A 14,419-nucleotide genomic window follows, 5' to 3' on the forward strand; every position below is an offset into this window, starting at 1 on the left:
ATGGTACAGTTTATGTAACCAATATCTCAAATTATATCCAATTATTTGAAATTACTAAGAATGCCTTGGTAAGTATTATTACTAAACTTTTGCCAATGGATTGCATCCATTATCATTTATTTAGCATAAGCTCCCTAAAAGTGGCATTGCTCAGTCAAAGGTATGATCAGTCAAATTGTCCCCCAGAAAAGTCACATTAATTTATAGCCACATCTGTATTAGTGGCACCTGCCTGGTTTCCCCAGCACTGAACTCCAGCTTTTAAGAAAATTTCTGTCAGTCTGAATTGTCATTGTGTCAATTTATATTTCTTTGATTACCAGCGAGATAGACCATTAAAAATATATTTATTGGGGAATTCCCTGGCAGTCAGTGGTTAGGTGGGAAGGGCATGGCATAAATATATATATTATATTATCCATATGTGTGTGTATATATATATATATATATGCACACTATGTCTTTTGTGAAGTTTTAATTGATTTGTTGGAGTTGTTTATATATTTAATGTATTAAGGTTTGTAACCCGCCTGTCATTTAGGGCATACTTTTCTCTAATTTGGTTGTCAAACTTTTAATTTAGCTTCAGAATTTTGGGTGAAAATATATGTTCTGTGGTTTTTGTGTGTGTGTGTGAGATCTTCGTTCCCCAAGGAGGGATCAAACCCGTGCCCTGTGTAATGGAAACACAGAGTCTTAACTATTGGATCACCAGGGAAATCCAGAGAACGTATATTTTTAAAAAATTATTCCCAATTTCTTAATTTTGATAAATGTCAAACATATTGAAAAGTATAAATAATAGTATAATAGTATAATAAACAGCCATGGACTCAAGAATTAACATCTGCAATATATACATATTTGGAAGTAAGCTGCTGATATTTTTGTACTTTAGCTCAAAATATTTGTCATTCATCTCCTAAGAGTGAGGACAGTCTCCTACATAACTGTAACAAGATTTTCACAACTGAGAACATTAACAATTATTTCTAATATCATCTTCTACTCAATCCAGTCAGTTCCTCCCAGGAGGACTGTAATATCTGGTTTCATTGATTCTTGATCAAATCATGCACTTCCTTTAAATGTTACATCTCTTCAGTATCTTTTAAACCTAGACTAGCCCCGACTTTTTCCTGACGCTGACTTACCCGCATCAAGGGCAGTGTGTAGTAGAGCGTTCACACTGGGATTTCTCTAAGTCTTTGTGTACTGTTTAATTTGTTCCTCTTCCTCCTGTATTTCCCACAAACTGAAAGCACCTCTGAAGGTCTGGTTAGGTTCTAACAATTTTTTTTCAAGAATATGTAAAAAGGGGCCGTGTTTCTCCAGCTATAATATCTTAAGAGTCAATGGGGAATCTCTTGAAGTGCAGATTCTGATTCCATAGGTCTGGGGTGGGGTCCGAAACTGCATCACTAACAAGCTCCCAGGTGGTGCTGATGTTCCAGTCCGCAGACTGCACGGTGAGCAACATGGTCAAAGGTGCTGCTGTGCACTTCACTCTGCCCAGCATCAAGACATCTCAGCATGAGTGATGTGAAGTTTGCTCCCTTGATTATGGTTGTTATTGCCAGATATTGCCACCCTAAAGGCACTCTTCCCCCTTTACAATTAGAAGTCATCTTGGAGTAATCTTTGGCCAATACTTTGGCCACCTGATGCGAAGAACTGACTCATTGGAAAAGAACCTGATGATGGGAAAGATTGAAGGCAGGAGGAGAAGGGGATGACGAGGATGAGATGGTTGGATGGCATCATCGACTCAATGGACATGAGTTTGAGCAAGCTCTGGGAGTTGGTAATGGACAGGGAAGCCTGGTGTGCTGCAGTCCATGGGGTCGCAAAGAGTCGGACACAACTGAGTGACTGAACTGAACTGGAGTAGTTCAGTTCAGTTCAGTTCAGTCACTCAGTCATGTCCGACTCTTTGAGACCCCATGAATCGCAGCACGCCAGGCCTCCCTGTCCATCACCATCTCCCTGAGTTCACTCAGACTCACGTCCATCGAGTCCGAGATGCCATCCAGCCATCTCATCCTCGGTCATCCTCTTCTCCTCCTGCCCCCAATCCCTCCCAGCATCAGAGTCTTTTCCAGTGAGTCAACTCTTCGCATGAGGTGGCCAAAGTACTGGAGCTTCAGCTTTAGCATCATTCCTTCCAAAGAAATCCCAGGGTTGATCTCCTTCAGAATGGACTGGTTGGATCTCCTTGATTGAACTGGAGTAATCCTGGGGCAATTTGAAGTCATCTCAGGGCACCTGCAGCACAAAAGTTTCCAATTATTTACCACTCTCTACTCCTTTTTTGAAGGAAATGACAACCCACTCCAGTATTCTTGCCTAGAAACTTCCAAGGACAGAGGAGCCTGGGGGGTTCAGTCGGTCCACGGGATCACAAAGAGTTGGGCATGACTGAGCAAACATGCATTTCTCCTTTTGTAATATTATTATGTAATTACTTGTTAATATCTGGGTTTTTTTCCCCCACAGTGTCTGTTTCGCTCACTGCTGTACTGTGGTGCCTGGTATGCAGTGGGCATGCAATGACCAAAAAAAGAAATGAAATTTGTGATTTCTATCTTTGATAATATATTTAGAAAGCTGTTTTTAACTTAAGCCAATTTTTATTTTTAAAATTTAATAAGTGGACCTGATAAAATAATTCCAAATATAAACAGATATATCATATAATGTGTTATATTATATAGGATCAAACTTTGCATCACTCATGCTGAGACAACTGCTCCCATCTTAAATGACTCCCATCCAGTCTGCCATCTCTGCTACCCAAAGTTAGCCACAATTTCCATTTCTTGTGTACCATACAGGAGTATACAAAATTATATACATGTATTTGTATCTACTTTTATATTTCTCTTTAGTGGAAAACCACCATCACCATTGTTAGGAAGCTTGGTTTTGTTGACTAGTTTATCTTGAAGATCATTCTGTATCTGTAGATAGATATGGAATGGTCTATGTCTATCTATAGATAGATAGTTCCACCTCATTTTTTCATCACTATATTCTCTGGTATAGATACAGCAACATTTATTTAACTAGTTCCTTATTCTTGGACACTGAAGTTATTTCAAGTGCTTTGCTATTCAGTTCAGTTCAGTTCAGTCGCTCAGTCGTGTCTGACTCTTTGCGACCCCATGAACCCCATGGAGCATGCCAGGCCTCCCTGTCCATCACCAATTCTCAGAGTTTACTCAAACTCCTGGTGGCTCAGAGGTTAAAGCGTCTGCCTCCAATGTGGGAGACCCAGGTTCGATCCCTGGGTCGGGAAGATCCCCTGGAGAAGGAAATGCCAATCCACTCCAGTATTCTTGCCTGGAGAAGCCCATGGACGGAGAAGCCTAGTAGGTTACAGTCCACGGGGTCACAAAGAGTCGGACACGACTGAGCGACTTCACCTTCACCTTCACCTTCATGTCCATTGAGTCAGTGATGCCATCCAACCATCTCATCTTCTGTCGTCTCCTTCTCCTCCTGCCTTCAATCTTTCCCAGCATCAGGGTCTTTTCAAATGAGTCAGCTTTTCACACCAGGTATTACCAACAAAATTAATACCCATATGCATACAGTTATATGAATATACATTTTACCTACCACATAAATTCCTAAAAATCCAACTGCCAGATCAAAAAGTGTCTGCATTTAAAAAATATTTTCAATGGTCAAATTATTCTCCAAAGAGGCTGCACCAAATGTACACTCCTGTCAGCAGTGGTGTATCCATGATTCTGTGAGTAACAAGCAAACAGTGAGTAACTAAGCCTCTCAAGTAGAGACATTTTCACAGTCTCCAAAGCCAGAAGTCAGGTTGCCTTCCTCCTTCCCCTCCACCCCTGCCCCAAGAGCCACCCCACTGCAGCTTCCTGCCAAGTTCCTCCATGTCACATCCATCACTTCATCCTCCCCTCTTCACTGTCTTGGCTGCAGTTCAGGTCTTCATTCTCTGTCTCTGGAACCATGTCTGTGGTCTCCCCATAGGGAGAGTCTTAGGTCCCTAACCAGGCAGCTCCGTGGTAAAGAATCTGTTTGCCAACATAGGAGACAAAGATGCGGGTTTGACCCTGGGTTGGGAGGATTCCCCTGGAGCAGAAAATGGCAACCTGTTCCAGTATTCTTGCCTGGAAAATTCCATGCACAGAGGAGCTTGGCGGACTACAGTCCACTGGGTCGCAAAGAGTTGGACAGAACAGCGCAAACACCCCCCCCCACACACACACACCCAGTGTAGCTTCCAACGGGTGGCTGCCAGGTTTGCACGTGCCTCTGTCCCGCTCAGTGTCCCTCTGTGGCACCCCCTGCCTGCAAGGAAAAGGCCACCTCTTTGGTCTGGCTACAGATCTGCCTTATCTCGCTCCTGCTTTTCTGCAGTGTCATTTCCCCTCCTTCCCCCCTTGTGTTCAATTTCAAAACTGTCACTTCCCACGCTCCCTGGTGTGTCCCGTGAGGCTTTGGCTTCCTTTCCCGTCGGACCTCCCTGCACAGACCACCTTCCCCTGAACCTTGCCTCCTTCCCAAATCCTTGGCAAGAAGGATTTCCAGGCTTCCCATGTACCCCCAGGGGAGGTTAGGGCGTCCCCTGTGCTCCTCCCCCATGTTATCTCTTGCCCCCCCATTTGCAGCATTTCCGGTTTGGACAACATGTTCAGATGTCTGTTCTCCACACTAGGATGTGAGTTCCTTGAGAGCAGAAGCGCATCCTAGTCATGGCCCAGTGCCTGGCACCACAATCCATGTTGTTGCGTTGAATTCTGTGGATGGGGGTGAGGGGAGTGGCGCGGGGGGGGGGGGGGGCAAGGCAGGCTGAGGTCTCAAAGTTGGGAGCGGTGGTGACTCTCTGCAGTGACAGGCCCTTCAGGATGCAAATCTAGGGCGGGGGGTGGCGAGTGTTTGCATGGAGAGCAGGAAATAGAGCAGGACCCTGAGGAAGGCCGGGCAGGAGGCAGGGAGGGCTCGGTGTTGACCGGCCAAGGGCTCTCGGGCTTCGGCTCAGACTGGGACTGGAGCTCAGGGTGGCGAGCGAGGGTTCTGCGGGCTCTCCTCCCGGGTGATGGCTTCGTGACGCTTTTCTACCAGGAAAAGTAGTGAGGAGAGGGAGGGGGGAGGGGCAGCATCACACACACGCTGCAAAGACCTGGGGGGTGGGGGCGGGGGGGCACACAGCAGCGTCTGGAGCGCCAGGAGGCTGAAGTCACAAGGTGAGGGGATGAGGGCTGGGAGAGGCAGAGAGTGGAGACGGGGGTGGGGTGGGGGGAGCAGAGCACTGGAATCAGATTTGAGAGGGGTAGATCTTCCTCCCCCCAGTACATGGGGGCTTGGGGTAGAAGCCACCCACCCCCGGGAGAGGGCCTCGTTCTAGACCGGCCCTCATCCTTCCAGCCCCGGGCGCGTCGGGGAGAGGGTGGGATGTCTGCGCCCAAGCAGGGGGCCGGCGGGAGAGGCCCGGCGCCGGGGAGCCAGGGCGTCCGCGAGGACAGAGAGGCCTCTAGCGGCCAGCAGGCGAGGGCGAGCCGGGAGGGCACTTCCTGCCAAGGCCCGGGGCGGCCCAGTTTCGCAAAGGAAGTTCTGCCAGGGCCGGAGGGGCGGAGGCAGGAAGTGGGCCGGAGGCTCGCACTAGGGTGCGGCCGGCGGGTAGTGAGAGGCCGCGGCCGGGAGCGGGGGAGGGCCGCGGAGGTGAACCAGACCGAGGCCGCGACCCCACCCATCCCCCGCGGAGCCCCGCAGCCGGGTCCCGCGGTGCAGCGCTGCTCGCGACGCCTCGGCAGTCCGCGGGCGGCCTGGGTCAGCCGCGTTCCAGGTTCTTCCATTTGGAGTTGAACTTGGCTTCCCTCTAGCTCGCCCCATTCCCCTCCACCCTCTGGGGCCTCACGGGTCCCTCCCCTCCACTCCGGGGCGGAGACCACACCCCTCCAGTCTCCAAATACCTTCCAGGGGCCTCTCCTAGGGACGCGTTTCAGTTCGCCTCAGAGCTAATACTCTGTGGAGTCCTCCCGATGGAGGCATTTAATCACTTCTGCAAAGAGGGGCAGAATTAAATAACAGATGAACTCGGGCTTCCCTGGTGCCTCGGCGGTCAAGAATCCGCCTGCGAATGCACACGATGCAAGAGACACAGGTTCGATCCCCGGAGAAGGAAATGGCAACCCACTCCAGTATTCTCGCCTGGGAAACCCCAGGGAAAGAGCCTGGTGGGCTATAGTCCACGGGGCTTCAGAAGAGTTGGACACGAGTTAGTGACTAAACAGCACCGATGCACTTGGACCCATTCAAAGTTTGCATTTTCAGGCTTGATGCCCCTGGAAGGGTGAGGGCAGCTGTTCTCTCCAAAGGGTTTGCTGAAGCAGGTGTGGCTTCACCGGACCTCCCCCCAACTTCAACAGCCCCCTCCCCATCAATAACCACAGAGCCAGGATTGAGGGGGGGGGTCTGGCTTTCGCTTTAGTTCTTATCAAACTGTGGGGTTCTCCATTACAGAGAAGGCACTTAGATGGGAGGGTCACCCGAGTCAGACCAACTTTGTCCTCCCTCCCACCCCCAGCTCTCTGGTGGGGAGAGTAATGACATGTCCACCTGACATCCCCCTTGGCACTGGTATGTGGGTCCCCTTAACCGTTAGGCCTTTGGGAGAGCCCAAGGCCCTGGCTTCCAGACTCAGCATTTGGGGGAGGGATTCCAGATAAAGGACTCAGAGCTGGAAGGCAGGACATCCTGGGAGCTGCCCCCAGCCAGCAGGGGGCAAAGCAGAGGGGCTGCAGGGGTGGGATTGGCACAGGGGCGGGGGAACAGCTTGGCCAGGTTTCCTGGAGACCCCCAAACCCCACAAGAAAGGTCCCACCTCCTACAGATCCCCTAAAGGCACCAGTGAAGTATGGGGTGGGGGTGGGGAGGCACCAGTTAGGTGGGCTAGAGAGACCCACACACAAACTCCGCTGGTGGACCTGCACAGCACTGGGCACAGAAAAGGTGCTCAATAAATGTTTCTTGAATGAATGAATGAATGGAGCAGAGAGGTGTGAGGGACAAAGGACAGGGCCTGGGGCCCCTTGGGCCAGCCTGTTTCATTCAGAAAATAGTAGTTTAAAAAATGTAAAAATCCTTTCCCTCCTCCCCCCCTCCCCTAGTTTATGGGCCCAGGGAAGGGCGAGGGAAGGGTGTCTCTACCTGGACTTTTCCCTCTTCCCCTCCCCTAAAAGTCTATATACACATATACATATTTATACGGCACCGCAGGATACTGCCTGGGCCCCCACACGGAGCTGGGGGCACCAAGCCCCAGGGCCTCCAGGCCGGCCAAGGCAGAGGTGAGAGGTTGGAACTTAGGGCAGTGTGGGAAGTAGCCCTCAGCAGCTGGTGAGCCCAGAGTAGCTGGATTCTGGGGTCCTGAATAGACCCTTGCTCCCTTCACAAGTGGAAACAGATCAACCCTCAACCCTCCCCGCCCTAGGCAGAGGTAGGGTGAGGGGGGCCTGCAGCAGTCCCCAGGGAAGAGGTGGGGAGACTGAGTCCTTCCCCACCAGCCTAGATTGCAGCAACCTGAAGGCTGTTCCTGGCAGAGCTGACCTGGATTGTGGCCCTGGGAAAATCAGCTGGGAAGAGGGCTCTATGCAAGGCACTTGGTGTCCTCTGTTCCCAGATTTGGGGTGGGGGGAGGGCGGGTCCAAGGCAGAGGGCAGCTCAAACCCTGACCCTCCCCCAAGCAGAACTGGAAGGGCCCGAGGGGCCCAGTTTGGCAGCAGAGAAACATGGCGGTGCAGAGAGAAAGGAAGGAAGGGGGAGAGGCATGCAGAGCCCCACAGGTCCCCCAAGGAGAAGGTTCTAAGGCACTGACTCAGGGACCCAGGGGCTCATCGCCCTCCATGCAGCCTGCTGCCCCCTCCAGAGCCTGGCCAGGCTGGTGGGGGGCAGGGGGGCGGGGAGACCCCGCTTCCCCGTGGCGCTGAGTTTTCTTAAGGCAGAGTCCGAGTGAGTGGGGTGCAGGTGTGGTCAGGGGCAGGTCCGAGCCCCGTGGCGCCTCACTAGCTGCCCGGCCGAGGCTGCCTGAGCACTGAGTACACGTCGTCCACACGGCTGAGCTGCTCGAAGAAGGGCAGGAGGTCGTGGAGCTCCGTGTCACTCATGTTGTCGAACCATGAGGCCACCGGTACCTGGGAGATGGGTGCGGGGCAATGAGGGGGGCAGGGGGCCCTAGACACAGAGAGTCCAGATCAGCCCCGAGCACCCTCACCCACAGTTTCGCAGTAAGTCGCACTGACCACACAAGTCAGAGCAGAGTTTTAGGGAAACATACTCAACCTTGCATGTTTGAGCTGTCTCTTCAGTCGTGTCCGACTTTTAGGGAGCCCGTGGACTGTAGCCCTCCAGGCTCCTCTGTCCATGGGACTCTCCAGGCAAGAATACTGGAGTGGGTTGCCATTCCCTTCTCCAGAGGATCTTCCCGACTCAGGGATCCAACCCACATCTCTTATGTCTCCTGCGTTGGCAGGCGGGTTCTTTACCACTAGCGCCACTTGGGAAGCCCTTACCCTATTGTGTGCTAAGCAGTTGGACAGTTTTGGTTCATTTTTTTAAAGTTAATTCTGGGATCCACTAACAGTTCACAACTGTTAGGATGAAGTGGAAACTGCTCTAGTGCCCAGCAAGGGACCCAAATCCACAGCAGGCCCCTTGTCCATGCAGGCAGAATGGGCTGAGACACTAATAAGAGACTTGGGGCAGCTGTGGATGGACAAGGCGAGCGGGCAGCAGGCAGGGGCCACCGAGGAGAGAAAAGAGGGAGGAACGGAAGGGACCAGACCCCTGCAGGTCCCCAACCCCCATCCTGCCGGGCACTCACGGCGTTATCTGGATGGAAGACATAGGAGGCAGGCGAGTTGTCCAGGATGAGCACCCGACGCAGGTCTCGGCCCAGTCGGCTCAGGTCCTTCACATAGTTCCCCCGGTGGAAGACACACGACTCCCGAAACAGCCGCGCCCGGAAGGCCCCCCACTTGTCCAACAGGTCAGCTACGGGGTCTGCGTACTGGGGGGTGGGAGGTGGGTCATCGTGGGCGGGGAGGGCGCCAAGAGGGACCCAGAGACTTCTGCCCAGAGGTCGTGTGTCGGAGGCAGACAGGAAGCAGAGGTGCCCAGGGAGCCCTGTGGAGGGTGGAGGGCTCACCTTGGCCAGGCTGGCGGTGAACAGCACGCATTCGAAGAGCTCACCCATCCGCTGCAGGAACTCATCGACGTGGGGCCGCTTCAGCACGTAGACCTGGGGGGTGGGCCAGTGAGGGGACTGCCGGCCCATGGGCCTGGGCGGGGTGGGGCCGGGTGGGGTGGCCGGGGGACTGCACAGGAGTTAGGTGCAGGAGGCAGAGGAGCGCAGGAGGGCAGCTGGTCCCAGGGCCCGTGGGCTCCACTCGGCCGGCCACCCCCACCACCGCCGGGTAAACCACCCACCGTCCCGAAGAGGATCTTAACCTCCGACTCCTGTCTTCGGGCCCTACCTCAGAGGGAATCACTAATTCCCACCCCTTCCTCCGCCAGGGCCTCGGCCGGATGTGGGGGCCTGGGGCAACCCCCTCACCCCAAGGCTGCAGGGCACCGGCCCCCGAGCCAAGTAATGGAGAACAGGCTGGACAGCACACAACCTATCCTGAATTACTTGAACTGGGTCCCGGGCAGGGTAGGGGCGAGGGGGCACCGAGGAAGACCCCCCACCCCACTCCCTGCAGGCCCTGGAGCTGGGCCAAGTCCCTGAGGGTCTGTGTGACCTCAGGCAAGTCTCACACCCTCTCTGGGCCCTGGACATTCCACATTTATCAAAATCCCATCTAGGGCTCTCAGGACTGGTGGGAGGAACCTGGGGTCTGGAAGACAGATGCCAACCCTACCACCTCCCCCCCACCCCCAGCCCCTCACCTGGTGGACCACCCCATCAATCTCCACAGGAATGATGAAGTCAGCATTGTTCACTGGCTGCAGGAGGAAGAGAGCTGCTGGAATTGGGGCAAGGCCCACCAGGACCACCCTCCCAGGCCAGGCCAGGGTCTGTGTGACCTCAGCCAAGTCTCACACCCTCTCTGGACTTCTGACAACCCTACATTTATCAAAATCCCATCTAGGGCTCAGAGACCGGGGCCTGAGGGCTGCTGGGCAGGGGCCCACCTTGAAGGAACTGTGCACCAGGGTCTCATCCAGGTCGATGACCACGCAGATCTTGTCCGAGTCCTGGGCTTTGGCCTCAGGGAGCAGGTACTGGACTGGGGCCTGCTATGGGGACAAGCAGGGAGCTGGTTGCTGTCACCTCTCTCAAGCCCCAGTCATTTCTCCTCCCCCAGCCCTCTTCCTGGAGAGCCCCAAGGACAGAGTGGAGACACCAGCCCCTTCCCAGTTTTGCCCCTGCCAACCCTGGAGCCTGAGGATAGGCTGCCTGGCTCTCAGGGCTTCACTTCCTAACCTGGGAAACCAACGCAGAGGATAGCCTCCACTTCTGAAGGGGAAATTCAGAAGCCTCGGGGCTGGGGGCCCTCAGGAGGCAGTCAGGGTTGGGAAGGCCTGAGAGGGTGGAGGGCTTGGTGGGGGGTAGGGGGCTTCACCCTCTTCCACAGGGCCTAGCAGCACGTCCTAAAGAGCCCCCTTCCCCTACACCCCCCGAAGGGCTGAGTCCAGGTGCCCCCATAGCCCCTACTTGGCCAGCACGCACCTTGGGGACGGCACCATTCTCCTCCACGAGCAGGGGTGCCCCACTATGGGCGGGCAGGGCCTCCCCGTCATCCCGGCAGACACAGCAGAAGAGCGAGTGGAGGATGCCCCGGCTCCGGGGCTTCTGAGAGGCTGCTGACTTCTGGTCACCTGAAGCAGGGAGGCCCAAGGTGGAGGCGTGCACACTGCCTGGCCTGCAGGGCTGTGCCTATATGCCCAGCTGCCAACCCCTGGGATGAGAGGGTCTGGCCATGCTTCCTTCATTGAGGGAGACACACTCAGGTGGCAGCCTGACAGTCTTGGCTCCAGGCCACCCCTCCACTCCCCACAAGTTCTTTTAATGTGGGTACAACGTCACCCACATTAGGGAGTGGGCTGGTTGGAGGCTGGGACAAGGAGGTGTTTTCTCTTCCCAACAGTTTCCATCTCTGCTGGGGGAGCAGTGCATAGGGGCACCTCCTGACACCCACCGCACCTGAGCAGGCCCTGGTCAGTGGGGCCCCTACAAAAGAGGGCTGGGGCTTGGGGCTCTGGGGCCCACTCCCGCCCTCCTTCCACTCTCCACCTCCAGAGGTCCAAAGTCCTCCCTGAAGCTGGGCCCAGACACAGGGGGTGGGGGCTTGAATCTAGTGTCCTGCGGCCATCTACTGGCCCCTCCTTCTCCGCCCCGACCCGGACCTCCAACCTAGATCCCGCTAATAGACTGGCCCACCCTCCACCCGACCCCCTATCCAACCCCCCACCCCCGACCCCGGACGGAGCTAGGTCCCGGCCACAAGTGGACAGACCTGGAGGAACTTCCTAGCCTCTTAAGTCCACACGAGGACAGGGAGGGGCAGACCCCCTAGACCAGAACCATCAGGCCCGGGGTGCCCGGCCCAGGCTGGCAGCATCTCGGGTCGCTGCGTGTATGCACAGACACGGGGCCCACCGGCTCGGGGAGCCAAGTGCGCGGTCCGATCACTCGTCTCCTGCGGGTGCGCGGGCGATCCTTAGAAGTGGTTGTCTCTCTCCGCGCCTCCACGCGGGACGTGGAAGTTTGTGCGGAACGTGGCCCTGCGTTAGCGGGAGATCTTTCCAACCCTCCCCAGCCCGCTGTCACCTCTGTGCCCCCTCCCGCGACCCAGCCAGACCGCGGCCCGGAGGGGGCGGAGTCTCAGCTGGTGGCCTGAAGGCGCCCTCTTCAGCCCCCCCATCTCCCAGCCCTCTTGGCGCCAATGGGGGAGTAGTGGGGGGGGGGGGGGCTACGACTCTTCGGCCTCCCGCACACCCAGTCTGGGAAACCTGGAGTGCGCCCCGTGCTCCACCCCTGCCTCAGTTTCCCCACCTCGAGCAGACCGAAGCGCCCCAAAAGGCGCCAGGCCCCGCCCCGGGTCTCCGAGTTTCTGCAAGTTCAAACTCTCACCCAGCTCCCCCTCCGGTTGGAAGCTTCGGGTCCCGCCAAGGCGGGCGCCCCGGGCGGCGGCGGCAACTGTCGCCCTCGAGAGGGTCCCGGCCCCCTCCTCTTTGCGGCGCCGGGTCTAAGCGCCCTCCGTGCGCCCCAGTACCTTTGCTCCGTAGTGGGCTCCGCGCTTCCTCCTTGCTGATCTGAGTAATGACTGCCGAGCTGTCCATGGGGCCGGGCGCGCTCCGCTCCGGCCGGACTCTGGCCCGGGAGCCCGGCCTCCCCCCCGGCTCGGGCCGGAATCGGGGCGCGGGGGGGAGGGGAGGGGTGGGAGGGAGGGATCCCCGCGAGCTTCGGAGGGGAGGGGAGCCAGGTTCTAAGGGGGAGGGGGAGGGAGGGGGCGCGGAGGAAACTTTGTTACAACATGGAGTTTCCTCCCCGCAAGGCGGATGCAAACATGGAACCCGGGCGCCGTTTCAAGGCTCCCCCTTAAAAGGGCAACGGCTTCAGCGTGACCTGGACTCGGCCGGGGCTTTCATCACTTGAGGGGCCGGCGCTGCTCGGCGGCCAGGGAGGCGGGCCCGGCCAGGTTCCTGCCGCGCTCCCGGCGGCGCCGCCTCCTTTCCCGCCGCCCGCCAGCCAGCCAGCTCGCCAGCGAAGCCAAGCCTCTGCGGCTGCGTGGCAGGGCCGGCATCCCGGCCCACGGTTCTCCGCGCTGAGCGGCCCGGGACTAGGGCCCGCCCGGGGCGCCCGCGCCCGCGCCCGGGAGTGCCCCGAGGCAGCGCGACTCCACCTCTGAACATTCCAAAGGTCGGGGACTGGCAGCTTCTCGGTCTTCTCATTTGGGAAATGGAGATAACACCATCTGGTCTGAAAAGTGGGTCTTCTCTCCAGTGGTCGCAGGAGAAGTCGTGAGCGTGCAAAGCCTCTGCTGCACTTCCAAACGACTGTGCCGATCCACACAATTAGGTCCCTAACCGGACTGTGACCTACCCGCAGTCTCGGCCCCTTTCCCCTAAACCCGGAGCTGTAGGGTGCAGAAGTTCCAGCTGTCCGCCCCGGGGTGCCCCTGCCGACCTCTCCTCACCGGGCGCCCGGCCACGTCCACTCCCCATGCCCACCCCAGCCACCTGGTTTTCTTGCCTGAAGCCGAGGGCCTCCACGCCTCAGGGCCTTTATACGTGCTGTTCGGTCTGCCTGAATAGGCTTCCTACCTCTTTGCATAGATAAATCCCACCGACCTCGAAGAAATGAAACCCTCCTTTTTCCCATGCCCCCTCCTCTGCTTCCCACCCGCCGGCCCCTCTGTGGGGAGGGGAAATCAGGCCGCGGCCCCACACAGTGGGACTCGATGCCGGACCATGGGGACCACGGACATCCACTGGCACACCCGCTCCACTCGGGTCCGTACAGACTTCCCCCGGGCGCGGGGCTCGCGTTTCCACGGGGATTCTTCTCGAGCAAAACTCCCGTGAGCTGCGCGGTGAGGTTTGCGGGCGGGGTTTGTTTGTTTTCCTGTCTGTGAAGTTCCTTATACTTGTTACTGTTTTGTGTTCACATTTTTAAAATATTAATAACGCCAAGGCTTGATAAACGCGCCCCAGCACTTCCTTCCCCCGCGGGCGGGGCGGGCGCGTCGTGTCCCATCCGGCAGCCCGGTGAGAGCGCGGCGCGCTTTCTCCCGGCCAGGCGGAGAGGGGGCCCGGGAGGGAGAGGCCCCGCGCGGGCGGCGGGTCGCGAGCAGAGCTGGCCCCAAGGCGCGTTCGCTTTGGGCCTGGGGTCCAGGGCGGGGTGGGGAGGTGGTCGGGGGCTGTGGATCCTCTGGACAGCACGACTTGCCTTCTGCTTTTAGTTAGAATAATCGCCAACGTGCTGCGAGCACTTACGTCTGGGTCCGGCTGTGGCTGCGCCCCCATCTCAATGAACGACTTCTTTAAAAACCCGTTTTACAGATAAAGAAACTGAGTCCCGACTAGTGAGCGATTCGGCCCGCCCTGCGGCAGGAACAGGGGTGGGATTCCGGCCGCAGGGCGGCCCCCTCCCCTACGGTCCGGCTCCGGGGCGGCGCCTCGGCTTTATCTCCGGATGCCCAGCCGGTGCTGACCCCAAAAGGAAATGGGCGGCGGAGGGCTGAGCGAACCCCTGGCCTTGTCTCTAGTCTGAGCAGCTAGCCTTCCTTCCCCTCCCCTCCCCCTCTCTGGAGGCTGGAACCTGGCCGGCTGTCCCTTCGACGGTCAGAGGAGCTGGGATGGGGCGGGCAGGACCGCGCCCCCGCCGCCCGCCCAGTCGCTATTCCCTTCACTTCTGGCCTCTAAGACACACCCCCAT

The 14,419-nt window shown here is 56.9% G+C and overlaps 1 protein-coding gene and 1 non-coding gene across 3 annotated transcripts; both read right to left on the reverse strand.

Annotated features, from left to right (window-relative positions):
- CTDSP1 (CTD small phosphatase 1) lies at positions 6,437–13,670 on the reverse strand. Of its 2 annotated transcripts, none has more exons than XM_018059509.1 (7): positions 12,255–13,670; positions 10,709–10,857; positions 10,171–10,272; positions 9,925–9,981; positions 9,182–9,274; positions 8,858–9,043; positions 6,437–8,168 (listed from the first exon to the last, which is right to left on the reverse strand). In XM_018059509.1, exons 1-7 carry the CDS (start codon positions 12,319–12,321, stop codon positions 8,040–8,042), a joined length of 783 nt encoding a protein of 260 aa, XP_017914998.1. In that variant the 5' UTR covers positions 12,322–13,670; the 3' UTR covers positions 6,437–8,039. The 2 variants fall into 2 exon arrangements, with proteins under 2 accessions (XP_017914998.1, XP_017914991.1); XM_018059502.1 differs by having other exon boundaries at positions 10,171–10,275; positions 12,255–13,667.
- MIR26B (microRNA 26b) lies at positions 9,583–9,690 on the reverse strand. The gene has a single exon (NR_129681.1). It is a non-coding gene; the product is annotated as a microRNA 26b (primary transcript).

The sequence above is a fragment of the Capra hircus genome, chromosome 2, assembly GCF_001704415.2.
Source record: "Capra hircus breed San Clemente chromosome 2, ASM170441v1, whole genome shotgun sequence".
Taxonomy (NCBI): Eukaryota; Metazoa; Chordata; class Mammalia; order Artiodactyla; family Bovidae; genus Capra; species Capra hircus.